Source organism: Anabas testudineus, chromosome 6 (assembly GCF_900324465.2).
Source record: "Anabas testudineus chromosome 6, fAnaTes1.2, whole genome shotgun sequence".
NCBI classification, from domain to species: Eukaryota; Metazoa; Chordata; class Actinopteri; order Anabantiformes; family Anabantidae; genus Anabas; species Anabas testudineus.
This window is the reverse complement of record NC_046615.1, coordinates 22,752,356-22,770,921: the sequence shown is the minus strand read 5'-3', so window position 1 is coordinate 22,770,921 and position 18,566 is coordinate 22,752,356. Positions and strand designations below refer to the sequence as shown.

General features: G+C 42.3%; 1 protein-coding gene across 4 annotated transcripts; it reads left to right on the top strand.

The window, feature by feature from the left end:
* Positions 1-7,436: 7,436 nt before the first annotated feature.
* Positions 7,437-18,264, top strand: LOC113165341 (hyaluronidase-4). Of its 4 annotated transcripts, none has more exons than XM_026364760.1 (4): positions 7,437-7,533; positions 13,997-14,986; positions 15,768-15,863; positions 16,354-18,264. In XM_026364760.1, exons 2-4 carry the CDS (start codon positions 14,030-14,032, stop codon positions 16,849-16,851), a joined length of 1,551 nt encoding a protein of 516 aa, XP_026220545.1. In that variant the 5' UTR covers positions 7,437-7,533; positions 13,997-14,029; the 3' UTR covers positions 16,852-18,264. The 4 variants fall into 4 exon arrangements, with proteins under 4 accessions (XP_026220545.1, XP_026220544.1, XP_026220543.1 ...); XM_026364759.1 differs by having other exon boundaries at positions 7,443-7,554; XM_026364758.1 differs by lacking the exon at positions 7,437-7,533 and adding an exon at positions 11,818-11,896 and having other exon boundaries at positions 15,768-15,857.
* The last annotated feature ends 302 nt before the right edge of the window (positions 18,265-18,566 follow it).

The following is an 18,566-nucleotide window of genomic DNA, read 5'->3' as shown; positions in this document are numbered from 1 at the left end:
TTGACTAATAACCATAATCAGCTTTATGCCAGTGTCAGCAGTCACTCTGGACGTTCAGCTGGTCTGAAGTCTGCAGTGTTTCCTCTCACACTGAGATCCAAACACCACTTTTACATATTGTCGTCCAATAACAGATAAAGTCACATCTCGTGTTTTATTGTCATCATATCCCAAGAAAACACCCAAACCAACAACATGTTTGTCTCTTAATACTTTCTGACTTCTCTTAAAGCTCAAAGTGAACTGTAATGAAAAGAGTCTGACCTCTGCCTTCAGTTTGCAGCTCTGATTGGCTGTTTATCAGCTGATTACAGGCTGCGAGGGAGAGTAGCTAAACATTTATGGCCATGGTACACAAACAATTAACAAGGTCTAAACACAGACGGCTGATGATCAACATGCATTGAACGTCTCACGTCCAAATCTACGTCAGATGTTCAAAAAAAAGTAAAGTAACTCCACTTCCGACTGTAAACGCAGAAAACACGTAATTTACCTGAGAAAAGAAAATGAAAGTATCCAACAGGTGTTACAGTTGGATATGAACTCGGCAGGTTTGAGCTTTGATAGAAGAATTAATATGTTATTATCTGTTTTTATTTCTTATGCACACATTGACAGAGGTTTATAAAGTACACAAAGTCAATACTCAGGTACTTTCCCATAAAATGACTCCACCACAAGTAGAAGTACCTGTTGATTACATTAATGCGGACGTCTATTCCTAGTTAAGTCAGTGTCAGTTAGTCGTTTCTGATTTAGTTCGGTAGACAGAGTTACTGTACACATGTTATAGTTGGATTCATAACTTAACAGGTCCAGACGTGTTTTCTCATGATTTCCGTTTTCACTCCACACAACCAAAACCAGCGTTTACCTTATGCTGACAACAGCTGTAATAATAAATGAAAAAACAACAATTTTTTCAAGCATGATGCTAAAGTTTAAAGCTTTTAGGTGCAGTATCTCCACATTCTGCATTAGAGTTTGTTCCATTTTGCTTTTTGTGCTAAATGCAGATATCGTCATGGTTCCTGCTGTTCTGGTTGACACCTGTCCAGTGTTGCTTGTTGTTGTTGTTGTTGTTGCCTGCTGTTCTTTTCTCTCTCCTCTTTCCACTCACCCCAACCAGTCGAGGCAGATGGCCACCCACCTCCCCACTGTCTCCTGGTGCTGCCCAGTACTCAGGTTGTTGGGTTTTCTATATAATTCTGTATACAGTTATATTTGTAAGGTCTTGAACCCTAAACACTCTAAAAAGCCTTGAGATGACGTCTGTTGTGATTTGGCGGCATGCAAATAAAAATTTAAATGAAATGAAATGAATAGAATGAGAACCGGACCGATTCTCTATCATTTTATTGCGACCATCCAGCAGTTGTTGAGACAGATCTGTGTAGTTTCATCTCCTAAAAATAAATACTTCCAAATTCCAGTAGCACTTGTCATGAACCAGTGTTAGTTATTAGTTTAAGTGGCCTCATGGTGTTAGAACCATAAGTCATAGCATCATCAAAATCATTAATATTCATGAGGTGGGACAAAAAGTCAAAATGATCATTTGAGAGTTTTTAAAAGTAAAGGAATTCTATTACTTTACAACACACTAAGCCATTCTATAACGCTGTATGAAAAGAATCATTTGAAAGTGAGTACAAGTCGCCCCGTCCAATAAAAACATGGCTTCTGTTCAAGCAGCCCGGCGTCAGTCTGTTGTTCATGGATGCATTTGACCTCTCACATCCTGATCCCACATCAACACAACAACTCTGTGAAGTTCTGGTACTGAGGGATATGAAATGCTGAGTTAGGTCGGTGGGTAAAGATGGCATCAGAAACAATAATATGGCTGCCGGGGAAAACTGGCAACCCTGCAGTAAAACACACATTCACTGACATATGGAAAAGAAACCTCAAGAGGTTACACAAGAGCTAATGGACTCCTACAGGTCACTGGACCCTGTTTAACGTGAGACTACACAAAGCTTCATTTCATGGGAGTCAGGGGTCAAAGCTACAGTAAACTGTGATGAAAGACAGTATGTGCATTTCCGTCTGTGTGATGGTCTGATAAAAACATCAGAGACCCCAGAAAGCAGAGTTATGTTGATGTGGTTTTGAACAGGAAATGATAATACAGCTTTAGTGTAAACACAATATAATTCTACAGATTAGATAAGACTTCTGCAGAGGTCACTAGTCTAAATGGAGAAAGGACTCCACTGGTTATTGTGTCTAGTTTCACAGACTGGGAGCTGCGAGTCTGCAGAACAAAGGATGTCGATAATAGTCAGAAGTCCCTAGAGAATCTTGGAGAGGCCAAATCTGTCAAATCATTTATCATCATCAATAAAAACGGGATCCAAGGTTTGTTTATCGTCCAGGTAGAGTTTAAAACACCTGGAATACATAGAGGATAGTAGAGAGCGATCACACAAATGGATTCAAAAGCCCTGTTCAACAGCAGCTACCGTTCATTCACAGTGTTGGCGAAGGTCAGTGTGTACTGCTCTGTCTCACGGCCCACTCACCTGAGGACAGTTTAACCTGATGACCTCTTGACACAACCGAAGTGTGTACAGTAACAGCTGCAGCTTCAATTAATGATGTTATGAGTTTGTTGTATATGTTCTAAAACATGTAGAACTACCTGCTTGGTTTGACTGAGACTAAAGAAAATGGCCGTTCGAGGGAAACAACTGTTCAAAAAGTCGATGCTAAACCACCCAAATCAGTTTTCCACCCACTTAATTTGATTTCTGTCGACCAACATCCTGCTGGAGCAGGCGCCTGCACGTCGACATCAAACCGTGCACGCTGAACGCAGGCCGATCCTGAACCATCACTTCCTCTCCGGGCGTCTCGATGCTTCATTACAGCTGCAGCCGTTAAAGCAGCAGGAAGGTTTGTGCTGTCTGAGCCATAACACAGTCCATATGCTCGTGAGGACACTTCGACCGCCACAGTCGGGGAGGATGAGGTTTCCGTGCAGGGGTGAGTGGTGAGTGGGTACAGAGGTCAAGAAGTGAGTGGGGTGTGTGTGTGTATGGGTTAAGGGGGTGGGGGGGCTTTCATGCACGGAGGTGGTGGAAATAAATCTGCAGTCAGGATCACAATGCCATGCCAGAGGAATCCAAACACACCCCACCACCAGCCCCCTCTCCACCCTCTGTGGGACTGTGGTTTCCTCCACACACCCACACACTAAGGACAAATGTGTGTGCAGAGTTTTCTATCATGTGTACTTCACTGTGTTATTAGGTGCAGACACTTCATGTCACTGTAAAACATTTCATATACTTAGTGATTAATTAATAAAAAATGTTTTATACCTTTTGTCCTGTCTTGATTTTGTCCCTGCATAACCACAAGTGTTGGTCATTTCCTGTTCCCCTCCCTGACAAAATCACTTGTAAGGACGACTTAGGGAAACTCCACTGATGGTTTTATTTCACCTATGTACGCAGAAATATATTAAAAAGACAATAAAGGGCTTCAACCTGGATTTTTTCTATAGGTTCAACCCTTTTACTACCTTTGTGTTTCTGTCCTTCCTCTGTAACTCTGCAGGAAACAAAGAGGGACCATCATCAACTCGACTGCTACAGCATCATGTTGCCTTTAGATATTTGATTTGTCTATCTTTGATTTTGGAAGTGAGAACATGAGGAGGAGATGATTCAAAGTCTGGATACACAGCGTTTCAAGACCTCTCTCCAAAAACTAAACAAACAAATTAGATCATCATATTCTGGAAATTGTAAACTAACTAATTTTAATTAGTTCATCATCACTATTGGATTGGATTAATTGTAATGTTAATCACACATCACATGATTTAATTCCATATGAACAAATGCAGCAATAAGAACTGAACGACAACTGAACGAAAGAACCCTGTAGTTCTGTAACTCAATGTATTAAAGCCTTTTTATTTACTTCCTCATCATTAGTCGAATTTAACAGTTGGGAAACATTTATGTTGCTGAACTCTTCAGCTCCTCTGGCTCTGGATGGAAACAGCCTTTATTTAGGAAACTTTCCCTGGATGACAAATCTAAACTGAGCCGTTCCTGCTGAGTAATCAAACACAGATGACTTCACCAAACACACTTCAGCAAACTGCTTTCTCGTGTCCCTCATCTGTAATTACAGCCCCCGTCCATAGCAGTTGATGGAGAATCACATTTGCTGTCGATTTGCACCTTGGCCTGCTCTGGCACTGGAACACGCTGAAACACACACTGGGTGCTTTTGTTTTGAAAAGACAAAATTAAAAGGTGCATTCAGGGAGCAAATTAGAGAAACGTGTACCGTTTGAGTTTAGAAGGGAGATCAGAGGAAGTCACTGATGACTGATTATCCAAGCGAGAGGAAAAATATCTGACGTTAGCTCCAATAAACTGAGGTTTAAAGGATACACACACAAAGCAAACACACCACAGCACTTATTTTAAAGAATAGTCCGTCTAATACAGACAGGTGCCTGGATGACCATCTACTATTATTATCACTGCCATCGACTCCACTGGAACAGCTTTAATAAGGGATCAATTCATAATTATAGATTATGTCTAATGCCTCTAATATAATCTTCAACATTCATTCTTAGGACATCAATGTCTGAGTGTACGTAGGGTTTCTATGGGGCAGTTTCAGAATCATGATAAATTTGTACCTTTAGTTGTGGTTTCATGTTTAGGTTGGAGCCTTTCTTCTTCTTCTTCTTCTTCTTCTTCTTCTTCTTCTTCTTCTTCTTTGTTTTCTTCTTCTTCTTCTTCTTATATAAAATAAGGGAAATAGGACAGTTACCCCCCCACCAGCCACAACATTAAAATCACCTGTCTAATATCGTGCTGGTCTGTCGAGGTATGGTGTCCACAGAAGGTGTCCTCTGGTATCTGGTGCCAAGATGTCAGCAGCGTATTTGTTAAGTCCTGGAAGTTGGGAAGTGGGGCGTCCATGGCTCAGACTCTCTTAGTATGTTCTGGTGCCAGGTTTATGACACACGGGACATGATGTACAAGAAAACATGATTCTTCCAGTGCTCCACCATCCAGTGCTGATGCTCTCGGTTCAGTGCAGCTGCTGTCAGCAGTGGTCAGTGGTCAGTGTGGGCTACAAGTCCAAACCCACAGCCGTGACACCGGGTCACAGGAGAGACTGGCTTTAAAAGTTCCCCACTCTGAGCTGTGAGCTAGGCAGCACTGGTTTCCAGTACTGTACTGCTTTTGTGGGTCGACCCTGTTGGTGGCTCACTGTCCTTCCTTGGCGTTGTCTTCACAGGAGGGAAACCTCTACTACTGCTTTGCCTGAGGTTTCTTCAATTTTTTCCACTGAAGGTTTTTTAGGGAGTTTGTCTTGATCCGGTTCGAGGGTGTCGCTGTTTTATGGACTGAGGGAAACTAGTGTTTGACTGGATTTGATGATTGTGTGATTGAAATGTGATTTACTATGTTAACTTGAACTGACGTCCTGCAGTTTGTTGTCAGGTCGCTCTCCTGAGAGATCTTAAAACTTAAAACAGTTTGTGCTACAGGAGCTCTTCTGTGGAACTGGACCAGACAGGACCAGACGGGCCACCCTGCAAGCACCAGTGAGCCTTGGGTTCCCCTGGCCATGTTCCTGGTTCACCAGGTGGGTCGGTACTGGTACTGGGAGCGTAACTGTTGGACACCACAGGAATAATGACGACTGCAAACTGACTCACATCCTCGTGCATCTCGTACCAATGTAGAGATGTACGTGAGATTCTGACGTCCTTAGAATTAAAGCAGGCTGATGTCCCAGCCCCTGACTGATGCCACTATAACACTGGTCTACCTGGTTTTATTGTTGTGGCTCTGAGCACTGTGAGTAGTTTGTACTGCTGTGTGTAATATATGAAGATATTGACCCGCTTGGTTTATGTTGAACTAATTTCATGTCAGCAGCTAATGTGAAATGCTTCGGTTTATAAATCTCAGTAAAGTAAAAACTAAAGACATAACCTGTCTATTTTTAGCTTTTTACCACTAAAAGCGTCTTAGCATGGAAACATGCCCCCCCTCTGTTTAAAGCTTATTATGAATGAATAAACAACAAAAGATCTAAGATGTTAATATTTTAATTACAGGTAACACAAGTTTTACTTTTCTCTCATAATCTCACACAGACATGCAACATGGAAAAATCCAAAGTCTGCTCTGTTTCATTCCTAAATGCTGTTTATTGAAGTGACATATTTACTGAGTATGAAAACACAGTTAAAAAGGGAAAATCCATGTGTATATTTAACAGAGGGATCTGGTTCTCTGCGACTTTTGTCTTCTGGTTTGTAAATATGTGTGGTTACCCACTGGAATCTCAGCTCGGGTTGGGTTGAGTGTCGAGTCCACACTTAATGTAATTTAATCAGCACAGCGACACTCTGCTGCACCCAGGAGTGAGGATACCAATTAAGAAATCCAGATGAAGATACTACTTAACTCTGAAAATGAATATCTGTATGTTGACATGTGACAGTTCTGAGACCCTGATGATTTCCTGCTCTCTCTGCTGCACATATTTTCTCAGGGTCATTGAGTTCATGTAGCTTCAATTATTAAATTCACAGTTTCTATTTCTCATTTGAATGTGCAGGTAAAATTTATTACAAAGAGAGAACCTGACATGACTTTAATGATTGATTAACCTGCTCAGTTATCCATCCCGTTCTGCACCTGTTTTGGATTATTTCTGTGTGTTTGTGGTCATTTCATGTCTATTTTCAGTTGTTTTTTATTTGGTTTTGGTTGTTTTGTGTCTGTTTTTAATCATTTTGGCCATTTGTGTAATTTGAGGAAGTGTTTCCTAGTTTTTACATTATTGTGACTGTATTTGAGATTGTTCTGTATCTCTTGTGGTTATTTTATCTTATTAACTGACTTATTAATATGAACAGAGGCACAGACCCTGGGTTGCTGAGCTTGTACCCAGTAAACCTATTCAGTATCCCATTCATGTTGACACATGATATTTATAGAATTGTAAAAGTAATAAGTTAAAACTGAATACCGGTAACTTTTCCCACTCTTATGCTGAATTGTAGAATATACAGTGTTATACTTAACACACACACACACACACACACACACACACACACACACACACACACACACACACACACACGATATGTGCAGTTTGTACAGTGAACGGATTTTGTTGGCATCTGTCATCCTGATGCTGACTAAAGTGGATGAGTTGAGACTTTTCTTCCAGAGAGGATCAGACCTCAGAGGAGCTCAGAAAACTCACAGGGATTTAAAATCTCCCTCTCTCTCTCCACTCCCCCTCCCTCCCTCTCTGCTCCCTAATCGCTGTGTTGTGGTGGTGACGCTTTCTCCTCCCTCTCTTTTCCTCTCTGGGCCGTATATAAGTGTGGATGTCTTGTGTTTCACACTGACAGAGAAAATGAATGCTGGCTTGTTGGACGTATGGAATTGAGGGCCACCATGATCCCTGCGGTGACCCAAAAGGAGAGACCCCCAGCTCACCTCGGACTGCTAATTATTGGTCAGTTTGTAGCATCGACAGGTGAGAGGCTAAGCTTCTAACAGTGTGTTTAATTTTTATCAGTCTAAAAAAATCAGGCTTGACTTTATAAAGCTTTTGTTTTGCTGCACAAAGCACGAGATGCATGAGACAAGTCTTTTAAACCCTGAGGCAGGCGGCAACCCTGGGTGTTACAGGATGGACTGAGAGTCTGTTTTGGGTGATGCAGGAAGGGGGAGGATGAGAGGGGCACGCTCAAGTCAAGAATGTTGGCTCACCATAAACAATACCCTTACAATGGAAAAGGTTTTTCTCATTTAGAAACTGGGTGCACAGCAGCACATTTTTAAGTCACGCAGTGGTGTTTTTACCCAACAGGCATCAACTGTCTGCTCAGACGCTGCTCATCACAGAGACGTAAAGATCCCATTAATATACAGTTTCAGTCAATTAGAAGATGCTCGGACTTATGAGGTTCTACAGTAAATAGAAGAGCGACAGCATGAGAGCACGTTCGTCAAGGAATGTCAGTGAGAGCAGGAGGATTAAAGTTCATCACAGCCTGCTATAAAAAGTTCTCTCCTGTTTATAGGAGCATGTTGTTTTGCAGCCTGTCCTCCACAGAGAGACCGAGGGTTAAGTATCTGAGGTTAAAGATCTGCCGGAGCAGGGAGGAGGAGGTGCACCAAGCTCTGCAGTGACGAGAAATATTATATATATTGCATATATGTAAGCTCTCTCATACACACACACACACACACACACACACACACACACACATATATATGTATATGTGTGTGTGTGTGTGTATAAATATATATACGCACAAAAAAAAGGCACACACTCTGTGGCATCGTTTCAATAAGCTTCTGCAATGGCTCAGCATTTATTCCGTCCACAGTTGTATTATTTTTTCACCAAGATCTTGTTTTGATGATGGAGAGTCGACACTGAACCACTTTTTCACAATTTGAGCTCAATGAATCCTCGTTGTTAGAATAACCTGGTCATTCAGTATATCCAGGTAGTCAGCTGACTTCATTCTTTGGACACATAATGTTGCTGAACCTAGACCTGACCAACTGCAGCAGCCCCAGATCATAGCACTGCCCCCACAGGCTTGTACAGTAGACACTAGACATGATGGGAGCATCACTTCACCTGCCTCTCTTCTTAGTCTGATGCTCCCATCACTCTGGAACAGGGTCAATCTGTATATGTGTGTGTATGATATATAATAATAATACATCTGATTGGATCAGACAGACATTGTCCACCTACAGTACTTTCCACTGGTACTGTATCAGTGTATATGTGGTACATTTGTTATCATTTGTCCACTAGAGAGCACTGTTTATTGTTATACTGTAACATGTCAGGTTTGCTTGCTAATCTTAGTTACAGTATGTTTGAAGATAATAGACATTAACATTTAAAACATTTTGATTCTAATTCACACTCGATGTATCATGAATTGTTTGTGCAAAAAACAAATATTTGACATACAGTTAGATGCAGATCTTAGCAGAGGCCGAACAAACCGATAAAGACGAAAAAGGAAACTGTGGGGAAAAACCCCATAAGAGTGAATAAGGATCCATCAGCAGTCAAGAGGCTCATTGTGTAGAAAATACTCTCTCTGCCTCCCTTTCATTATTTTAACCCCCAATGGTTTGTCTCCTCTCTTCTTCTGAGGTAATCCATCTGTTTTCTACATCTGACGAATCCACCACAAAGCCAGACTCACCAATGTTTTTTGTCCTGGCAGAGTGATTTCTGGAGCCTCTGTGCTCACCAGGCACTGTGATTAGCTTTGGCTCTGCTGGGTGGAAAGATTTCAGCCGTGGTGGTTCCCGTTCTCCAGCTTTTGTTTTCAGGCTCTTGCGTGAGGAACACGGACCGTGACCACTTTGAGGCACCCGGAATATTTGTTAGAATGCTTCTCTTTGGTCTGGTTTACATGGTTCAACCAGCTTTGTGTGTGATTCATGCAGAGTCATGTTCCTGTGTGTTTGAAGACAGAGTCTGGTTGAAAGGATTTCTGTTCCCATTGCAGTTGAAGCATTGCACGGACTCTTCTGAGCTCTTGATCTGATGAAGCACTTTCTGTTTGATAAACTCTTTACTACATTGTCACATGTTTTATCCAACTGAAGCCAATAAGCTTCAGCATAAGATCAGGATTGACAGCAGATATCTACTCAGCACTGTGTATTTCCACATTTTTACAAAACCTAGCAGATAATTGTTGATAAGGAAAAGTGGATTTCCAACTATCCCTGCTGTACAGTACCCCTACGGATTACCTGGACTAGGTGTGTTCAGTCATTCAGAAGCTGAAGATGTCAATTCCCTGTGTCTTCCCTCACCCTATCCTTATCTGAGATGGTGTCTTTGAGCTCTGGGTTGACTGAACACACCTGATCCAGGTAATTAGCTGTGGATAGGGAAGGGATAGTTGGAAAACAAGCAGGGAAGTGGACTTTAACTAAGTAAAATGATAAGTACTTCAAAAATGACAGCTCCCATGAATAATTACCAAATAGTTACCAAAATGCACAAACTAAAACTAATCTGTCTGCAGCCATAAATTCTGTGTAGCATCCAAACCTCTCCTATCCTACTGTTACTGTAGACTTGTCAGAATTAATCAAGCTCAACTTGTCTGTGGATTCTGCTGTTGAGCCGTGATGTTTAACCCACAACCCAAGATTTGACAAGAAGTTAAGGCAAGTTTGAATCATACCATCAGTTTTCAGTTTGCTTTCCCTCCGTCTAGGAAGTGTTTTTTTTTTTCTTGCAGAGACTTAAACAATGTGTATCTGCTAATGATTAATAAATAACAGTATGGAATTTAGAATGCATTCATGGTGTAAAACATTCAAATGGACAGAATCACACTAATTAGTGTGTTCTCGGTAATGTCCGGTTGGGGTTGGTGCATGTTTCTGTGACAGATGGCATATGTGAGGGAATCTGTTAAGTTGGCTTCCGGCCTTTGGTCTTCCATCAGGGGTTCAGCTTGATCCAGAACATGCTTCTCCCTCTCCTGGCATCTCTGAATATGCTCAGTGTTTTCGTCTTTTGATCCTCTTAGAAATGTTTCCATCAAGCCGTCGGCCTCATTTACTCCTGAATTCCAAATGCTTTCTTTGAGCATGAAATTCACTCATGTTCCAGGAGCAACTTGTGTAAAATGAGCCTTTTGAGGATGCTGAGGTTGTTGAGGTTGCACAGCAGCACTCTGAGCCATACGCCAAAGATAGAAACTGGCTTTCTTCCCATTCTCGCGTGAACACACAGATAAAAGATCACAAACTTCCCTGTTATCGACTGTGCAGAGAACGTGAGGTGGTGTGCCAACATTCCTGCCTTGAATCTCCTTTTGCCCAGGCCTGTGACCCGCATCGTCATTAGCTGCTAAAAACCTGAAGATGCTAAACTTCAGACAAAGGCTGTGGCTCATATTCACCCCACATTTTCCAACAGAGACACTTAAAATTAGATGGTGTCTCTATTCCTTGTCAAATGAATGGAGCCATTCCACGAAAGCCACAGACGTCAACAAACTCTTATCTTAATCGATGCCAGACCAGGCTCAGGGTTCCAAGCACGTCTGGATAAATAATCCAGACGCGAAGCCAAACTTTAAACATGAACTACAATATGTTTAACCAGGGGCCGTTCATTTTATCTTTTATCGTGATAAGAACCATCGACTGGAACACGAGAACCCAGTTACGACTCCCAGGAGGCCCTACACTGTGGCCACATGGCTTTTCTGTGCGTATGGTACCCTAATGATTGTCACGCTGTTTTAATTAGTCCATCCACGGTGAGGTTTCTTTTGACTCTCCACATGATATATGATGGCAAACAAAGAGCTGTCACACCTCGATATCATCCAGCCAGGATAAGATGTAAGTGCCGAGACTGAAAATCATCAGTAATGAAACTTAAAAAGGAAACAAAATATCTAAATGTCAGTTGTGTTAGAGGGATTGGCTGTAATCAGACATGTTCCTATCTGCTCTGCTCTCTGCCAGACTTCATATGGAAGTGGTTTCAGATTCTGACAGGCATTAACCCACATGTATGCATTTACTACTTCAATATGGGCAACTCTGAAAAATGATCTGCTCTCAGTGCAGCAGTCAAATTATTTCCAAGCCTACAGGGGGAAACTGGCAGGAACACAAAGACAGGAAAAAAACCTTGATTCCAAACCAACATACCTCAGAAATTTTCTATAAAATTCAAAGAACAACAGATGCCTTATCGTGCTTCTCAAGAATCCTCCAGACTGTTTTAAAAAATGCATTTACATCTGCATCTGTGCTGCTGTCACGCACGACTGCACATTAACCTGCTACTGGATCATCAGGTAAATAACGTTTAACTAGTTTCTGCATGTCTGGATTTGAAATTAGAACAACTTCTCTGGTTCTTCCCTGTTCGACTGTGATTACTGTGTGACTTCAGGATCTGTTAGCATTAGCTAATTCGTAGCGAATAAGATGCAAAAATGACATTGTGTATGATCAAGATATTATCCTTAACAGTAGATTTATTTATTACAACTAAGAAGAAACATTAACAGGTTATCAAAGTCCAAATAGTGCCATCAGATTGTCTCACCTTTAAAGCCATTAGTATGGTAATGAAAAGCCAACCAGTGCAGTGGTTGGTGGGAAAGTAAATAAAATGTCGAATCCCACTGATTGACTCAGAAAGAAACTGACTAAACACAGAAGTCAGACATCTGATTGGTCTGTTTGCTCTGTGCCTGGATATTTGGGACACAGAGACATAGCAAACACTGAAACTCACAAAGACATTTGGCAGTGAAGCCTGTCATTGTGGCTTGAGGCTTCGGCTCTGGTCTGAGGAGGACTAGATGTGGACAGGAAAGCAACGGCCTGTAGAGCTAAAGTCCTCGTTCCAATCTCTGGGTGTCAACTGGTTTCCTCTCTTTGACCTCTGACCTTTGGGTGTTATGTAAATGAACTACACTGCCCGTCCAAACACACACACACACTATAATATTTTGTTTCTTTAGCTTTGATTACTGAACTCCTTCACTGTGACATCGTTTCAATACATTTCTGCAGGGTCACAACATTTATTCTCGTCCAGAGTTGCATTAATTTTTCACCTAGATCTTGTTTTGATGATGGAGAGTCAGATCTCTGCTGCTCAAATTCTTCTCCAGCACATCCCAAAGATGCTAAATGAGGTTAACGTCTGGACCCTTTCACAATTTGAGTCTGATGAGTCCTGACATTGTCGTATTGGAATATATGAACTTCCCCCACAGTAGGTACTAGACATGATGGGTGCATCACTTCACCACCTCGCTTCTTACCCTGATGCTCCCAAAGATTAGACACTGAATTAGAAACATAAAACACCTAATCTGTTATCAAAATGGTTGTCAAGGAAACAGACATCAGACAGATGATGTTGTATCTGTCTATTGAATTGGAGGAGTAGATAAATTAGATTTAGCATGCTGAACACATCCCAGATGCTTTTTCAGACTTTAACATGGAAAAACTAAGAGCACGTGTAAAAACTAAAGCTAAAACGTTTGTGATCCACTACTGAGCTCAGTAAAGAAGAGAAAACAGTAAAACAGATGTTTATTTATATGGAGAAATTATGGATGACCAATTGAAGTGAAATGCAGAGGAACCATTGAGCTCATCAAACTTCAATGAAGTCATCAAGCAAATAAAATATAAAAACAGTCAGAAGGTCAAATAAAGTGGAAGAGACTTCTGCCGACAGGCTGAAACATTTCACAGTCACTAAAAGCCCTGGTTCAGTCTGTCTGCTGCAGGAGATGTGACAGAGGGTCAATGTAAACTTTATTACAGAAGTTTATGTGTTGTATGTGTTTAAACAGCCTTCAGCCTCACTACTGACCTGTAAGTTAGTGTAAGGTTTAGATTTTCTACTCATGCTAGAGGAAGAAGGGAATAAACAGGAGATGGGTTCCATTTATGAGTCCAGTATTTTGACTGTAGTGGAAACACTGACATTGGAAGATGAGATAAAGATGTTCACCAAAAACTCCTCGATGTTGATGCTACTAGTTTCTTCTTCCAGATACAACAGATCAATGATACTGCTACTCCAGTCTTAGTTTATCTTGTGCCATTTGGTTGTATAAACCCCGAAACACATATTGTTGGGAAAATGTTGCTATTATTTTCTAAATGATGTTGGAATATGAATGTGACTCTGTGTTTCGTCAGCACAAATGATTACGTTGCTGGGCCCTCAGAAATGCATATATCATCACTTGGAAGATGTGTTACAGGTATTTTCATTGAAAAGGTGACAAAGCTAAAAACACCTCAACCCTAATGACCTTTCACGTATAATTCAACCAATCACAGACCTGGTTCCTCAATATCTGTGATCATGAAAACTAGAAAAGCATTGACTTGAGTTTCTGTTTTGTGTCTGACTCTCTTAGGATGATCGACAGCTGCCCCTCCTGAAGCCCAGCATGCCTGTGGTGTCAGTGGGCAGGGCATCCTCCTCCCACCATGTCCTACCTGTCGCCCTCACCTGCTGCTGGCTGCTGCTGCTCTTCCAAACCACCTTCAGTGAGAAACCTGCCAAACTGCCTCTGATTGGCCGGAAGCCCTTCATCGCCGCCTGGAATGCTCCTCTGGACATGTGCACTATCAAGTACAACATCACCACCAACCTCGACCGGCTCTTCCACATTCACGGGAGCCCACGGGCAGACTGGACAGGCCAGAATGTGACCATTTTCTACGCCAACCGGCTGGGCTCCTACCCCCACTACACCCTGCAGGGTGCTCCAGTGCATGGCGGCTTGCCGCAGAACTGCAGTCTGGACCGGCACCTGCTCAAGGCCTACCGGGACATCACCCACTTCATACCCCGAGAGGACTTTCGTGGCCTGGCTGTCATCGACTGGGAGTTCTGGAGGCCTCAGTGGAACCGGAACTGGCACAAAAAAGACATCTACCGGCAGAAGTCAAGGGAGCTGACAGCCAGGGCCTACATGAACGTGACGGAGCAGCAGGTGGAGGAGCTGGCACGACGCCGCTTTGAGAAAAGCGCCCGAATATTCATGCAGAGGACCATTCAGCTGGGGACCAGTCTCCGCCCCAGTGGCCTCTGGGGTTTCTACCTCTACCCCGACTGCCATAACTATAATGTGCATGAGCAGAACTACACGGGCTTGTGCCCCCTGCTGGAGAGACTGAGGAATGACGAGCTGCGGTGGCTGTGGAACAGCAGCACTGCTCTGTTTCCCTCTGTGGCAATCAGGAAAAAACACAGCAACAGCATCAGCAACCTGCACTTCTCCCAGCACAGGATCCGAGAGGCACTGCGTGTTGCCTCGCTGACCTCCAGGGAGTATGAGCTCCCCACCTATGTATACCTGAGGCTGGGATACCGAGAAGAGGCCCTGTCCTTCCTCACAACAGTAAGAGTGAAGAGGGGCTGTTTTACTATCTAGGAGGTGTTAAGTTACTGCAGTGGTCCTGGGGAAATTTAGATTGTAGTCTGGTGCTTCATCAGTGAAAACAGATGGTTGGTGTTGGGGCAGAAAACCTTTTAAATAGCAGTGCAAACATTTGTCAGATACAGTGTTTCACATGCAGTGGGATTTCCTCTCTGCAGTGCAGAACCAGTAGAACAGTACCTTCCTTGTTGTTGTGCTGTTTAGCTGTAATTACCTGACCCACAGTGTTTCCCCCCATTTACAGAGCATGTTAGCACTGTGGAGATGCTAATATACAAAACTAAATGATTAGACAGTATGAACAACAGATCTACTTACTGTCTGCAGACTGAAATTAATCCCCAACCAGGAAGTATAACCCCGTGTTAATATGAGTCTAGTCTCTACAGCCGGCCCCCATCTTTACAGTGACAGGTAATTAGATTGAGAGGTTGCTCCTTTAAATTAATTAAGAACTGCAGAGACTAACATTTCAATCCTACCTGTGCATTTTGAAGAAGTTTTACATGGTATAGGACAAATAAATAGATAATAAACTAGATAACAGAGGTTGTTTGTGCTGACTGAAGGTCGGTGTTCTGAATTACTATTAGTAATATTCACTACTGTCCTCTAGTGGAGACAGAGCTCATCAACTGCTGTGTTTTCTTACCCTAAGCCTCTTCGAGCTGAATGTTCAAAGGTTGTGTGTTTTAATACCATGTTTCATGTTCAATATGTGACGTCTGTGTGTTTCCTGCAGAAAGATTTGATCCACACCATTGGGGAGAGTGCTGCTTTAGGAGCTGCTGGATTCGTCATCTGGGGCGACCTAAACCTGACTTCATCCAGGGTAGGGGTTAGTTTGTTCTGCCTCTAATCAGACAAAACACACTTTCTCACTCTCACTTTCCATGAAACTAAATAGCTGATTCACAGAAGGAAAAGATCCTCATAGGCTGTGAGTCAGCTGATGATTCACTGACGCCCAAAGAATATTTAAATCCACGTCATGTGTATTGTTTTCTGCTGTCAAACTGTGTATTTCCATGTAAAAACCTTCCTGCAGCCAAACCGCTCCTGTAAATAGTTGGACAATAGAAAGTTGACATCATGTGGTCACTGTTTAGTATAATTCATGTGTTGTAGAACCTGCTGTGATCCAGTCTCCATGGAAGAAGTCCGTCTAAACAGCATCTGACACCATTAATTATGATCTCAGAGAGTGTAGATAGATCAGCAGATGCTTTTTAAAAACTGAGTGCAACCTGATGTGAACTATTATAATCCTGGTACCAACACAGAATCTTTTACTGTCAGTCTCATGATGTGTTGCTGTGTTTCAACAGTATAACTGCACCAGGGTGAAGTCCTTCCTCAGCCACCGCCTGGGTCAGTACATTATCAATGTGACACGAGCAGCTGAGGTCTGCAGTGACTTCTTGTGCCAAGGGAATGGCCGCTGTGTCCGCCGGGACCCCCAGGCCCGCCATTACCTCCACCTGAGTGCCGACAACTATCAGATCCTCTCCTCTGGTAACGCAGACTTCACCGTCACTGGGTGGACTTCTCTGCACGAACAGCAGCTGTTGACTGAAAGGTTTCGCTGCCACTGCTACGAAGGCCACGAGGGTGAACGCTGTGACAGCATCAACAAAGTGAGGGAGGACGATCTATGGAGGAAGGAGGAGGAGGAGGAAAAGGAGAAGAAGAGGATAGAGTGGGAGGATGAGCAGGGCAAACAGTGTGAGGGAGAGGAGAGCACTGCACCCTCAACCAGCTGCAGCCTTCAGCTCCTGATGGCGTTGCTGCTGATGAACTTCTATTTAGTAAAGACAGTCATATGATGCTGTGTGTTTTATTTAAGATGGAGACCGACTTGAACCCAGGACGTTGTCATTTTATCTCCTGGATAGTCCAAGAAGCACCTCCTTTAAAACACTTATCAAATTCTCAGTATGGCTGCAAGTAAAGATTATTATGTGTTGAAGGTTTGTTCTGCATCATTCAGCTGGTGCTGCACTCGTTAACGTCTGTTTAGAAAGTCAACTGTAAAAGATTTAGTAAGAAAACATACAGAAATTATCTTTAAATTCATGATTCTTCAATTCAAAAGTTGATTCTTCTTCAAACAAGGTGTAAAGAAACACTGCAAACGAGAAGAGTTTCTCTAAACTCTCATCAAAAGAGTTTCTCTCGACTGGTGTGCTGCTCTTTTTAAACACTGCAGCCACAATCTAAAGTTGTGACATTAAGAAAATCTTGTGTGCTGTATGATGCTTATGAAATGTGCAGTGCCAGGTTTTTACGACAACCAAAAACAAACTGGGAACCAGTGGTTTTACTGGAGCAGTTTGCTTTGAGCCCCATCTAGTGGCCATTAGACTAACTTCAGCCAAACACACTGCACCTGAGATACTGTAGAGTGTTAAACTGTGGACTGATTTATTTTAAAAGCTTTGTAAGTGTGTGATTAAGTGTGTTTCAGTGATTATATGGAGGCCTGGGATTAGTTTGTCATTATATTTCCTCTTGATATGACGTACAGTACTGTAGATATGACGAGGCACTGAACAGGATGGAAAATGTGGCACATACATGACCTGGTTTTCTTTGCCTACTTTTTATGGAAGCTGTTGGTTTAGAATAGAGGGCTGACTTGAGGAAAAGTGCAAATCCTTCACTCAGGTTAGTGCAAACATATCTAAATGTTTCAGTGAGTAAACAAAAGCATTGGACACTTGACCAGGAACCTGCAGAAAAGGCCTGTGGACTCGGGGGAAGACGCACATTCAAGGTAATTTGTTGCTAAACACTATCACAAACGGACACATGGGGCATCTTAGGTCAAACCTAATCCAGACTGGACCTGCAGGGGTTCAGGTCAGGTTGGGAACTTTCTGGTCCCTCGAGTTAAACATGTAGCAGCTCTTGAACTCTAATCCTGGTTTAAAGTGAATCATGACTTCAGGTGAATTTCAGGTCTCACACGATGCAGTAACTGTTTGATGTTACTGTGTTCTTATTGTTCTCTTAACATGAAACTAAATATGCAACATTTCCTATGCAACACATACAAAATGTTACCTGAATGTAAATGCACTGCAAGTAAAGACTCTTGTAAAGTACAGCTGGGTCTCTCGTTTTCTTTTGGACTGTGCACAAAGAGAAGATGTCGGGGGAGCTGACTGCAGAGAACCAACTTCTACTTATTACAACATGTTCGTGGTGTTTTTGTTAAACAACGTGATGAAAACAGACGATTCACCACGTGATCCACAAGCTGCATGTTTCTGTCTAAATAAGATGCATTAAGAAGAGGAAGAGGTGAGGACAGTGATGAGACAGTCTCTGCTTCCCCACCAACAATGACACATGAAAAATATGAAACAGCTGAAAACCTGAAACAAACTGAAGGTCTAACACAGATTCTGGTTGGCAGAGCGGTCACTCGTCGCACGATTTGCTATTAAATGGTTTGAAAACAGTTTCAAAAGAACAGAATTCAAAAACTGATTCTAATAATGTGTGGTATGGAGAAGAGAAGTCAACCACCTTTCGG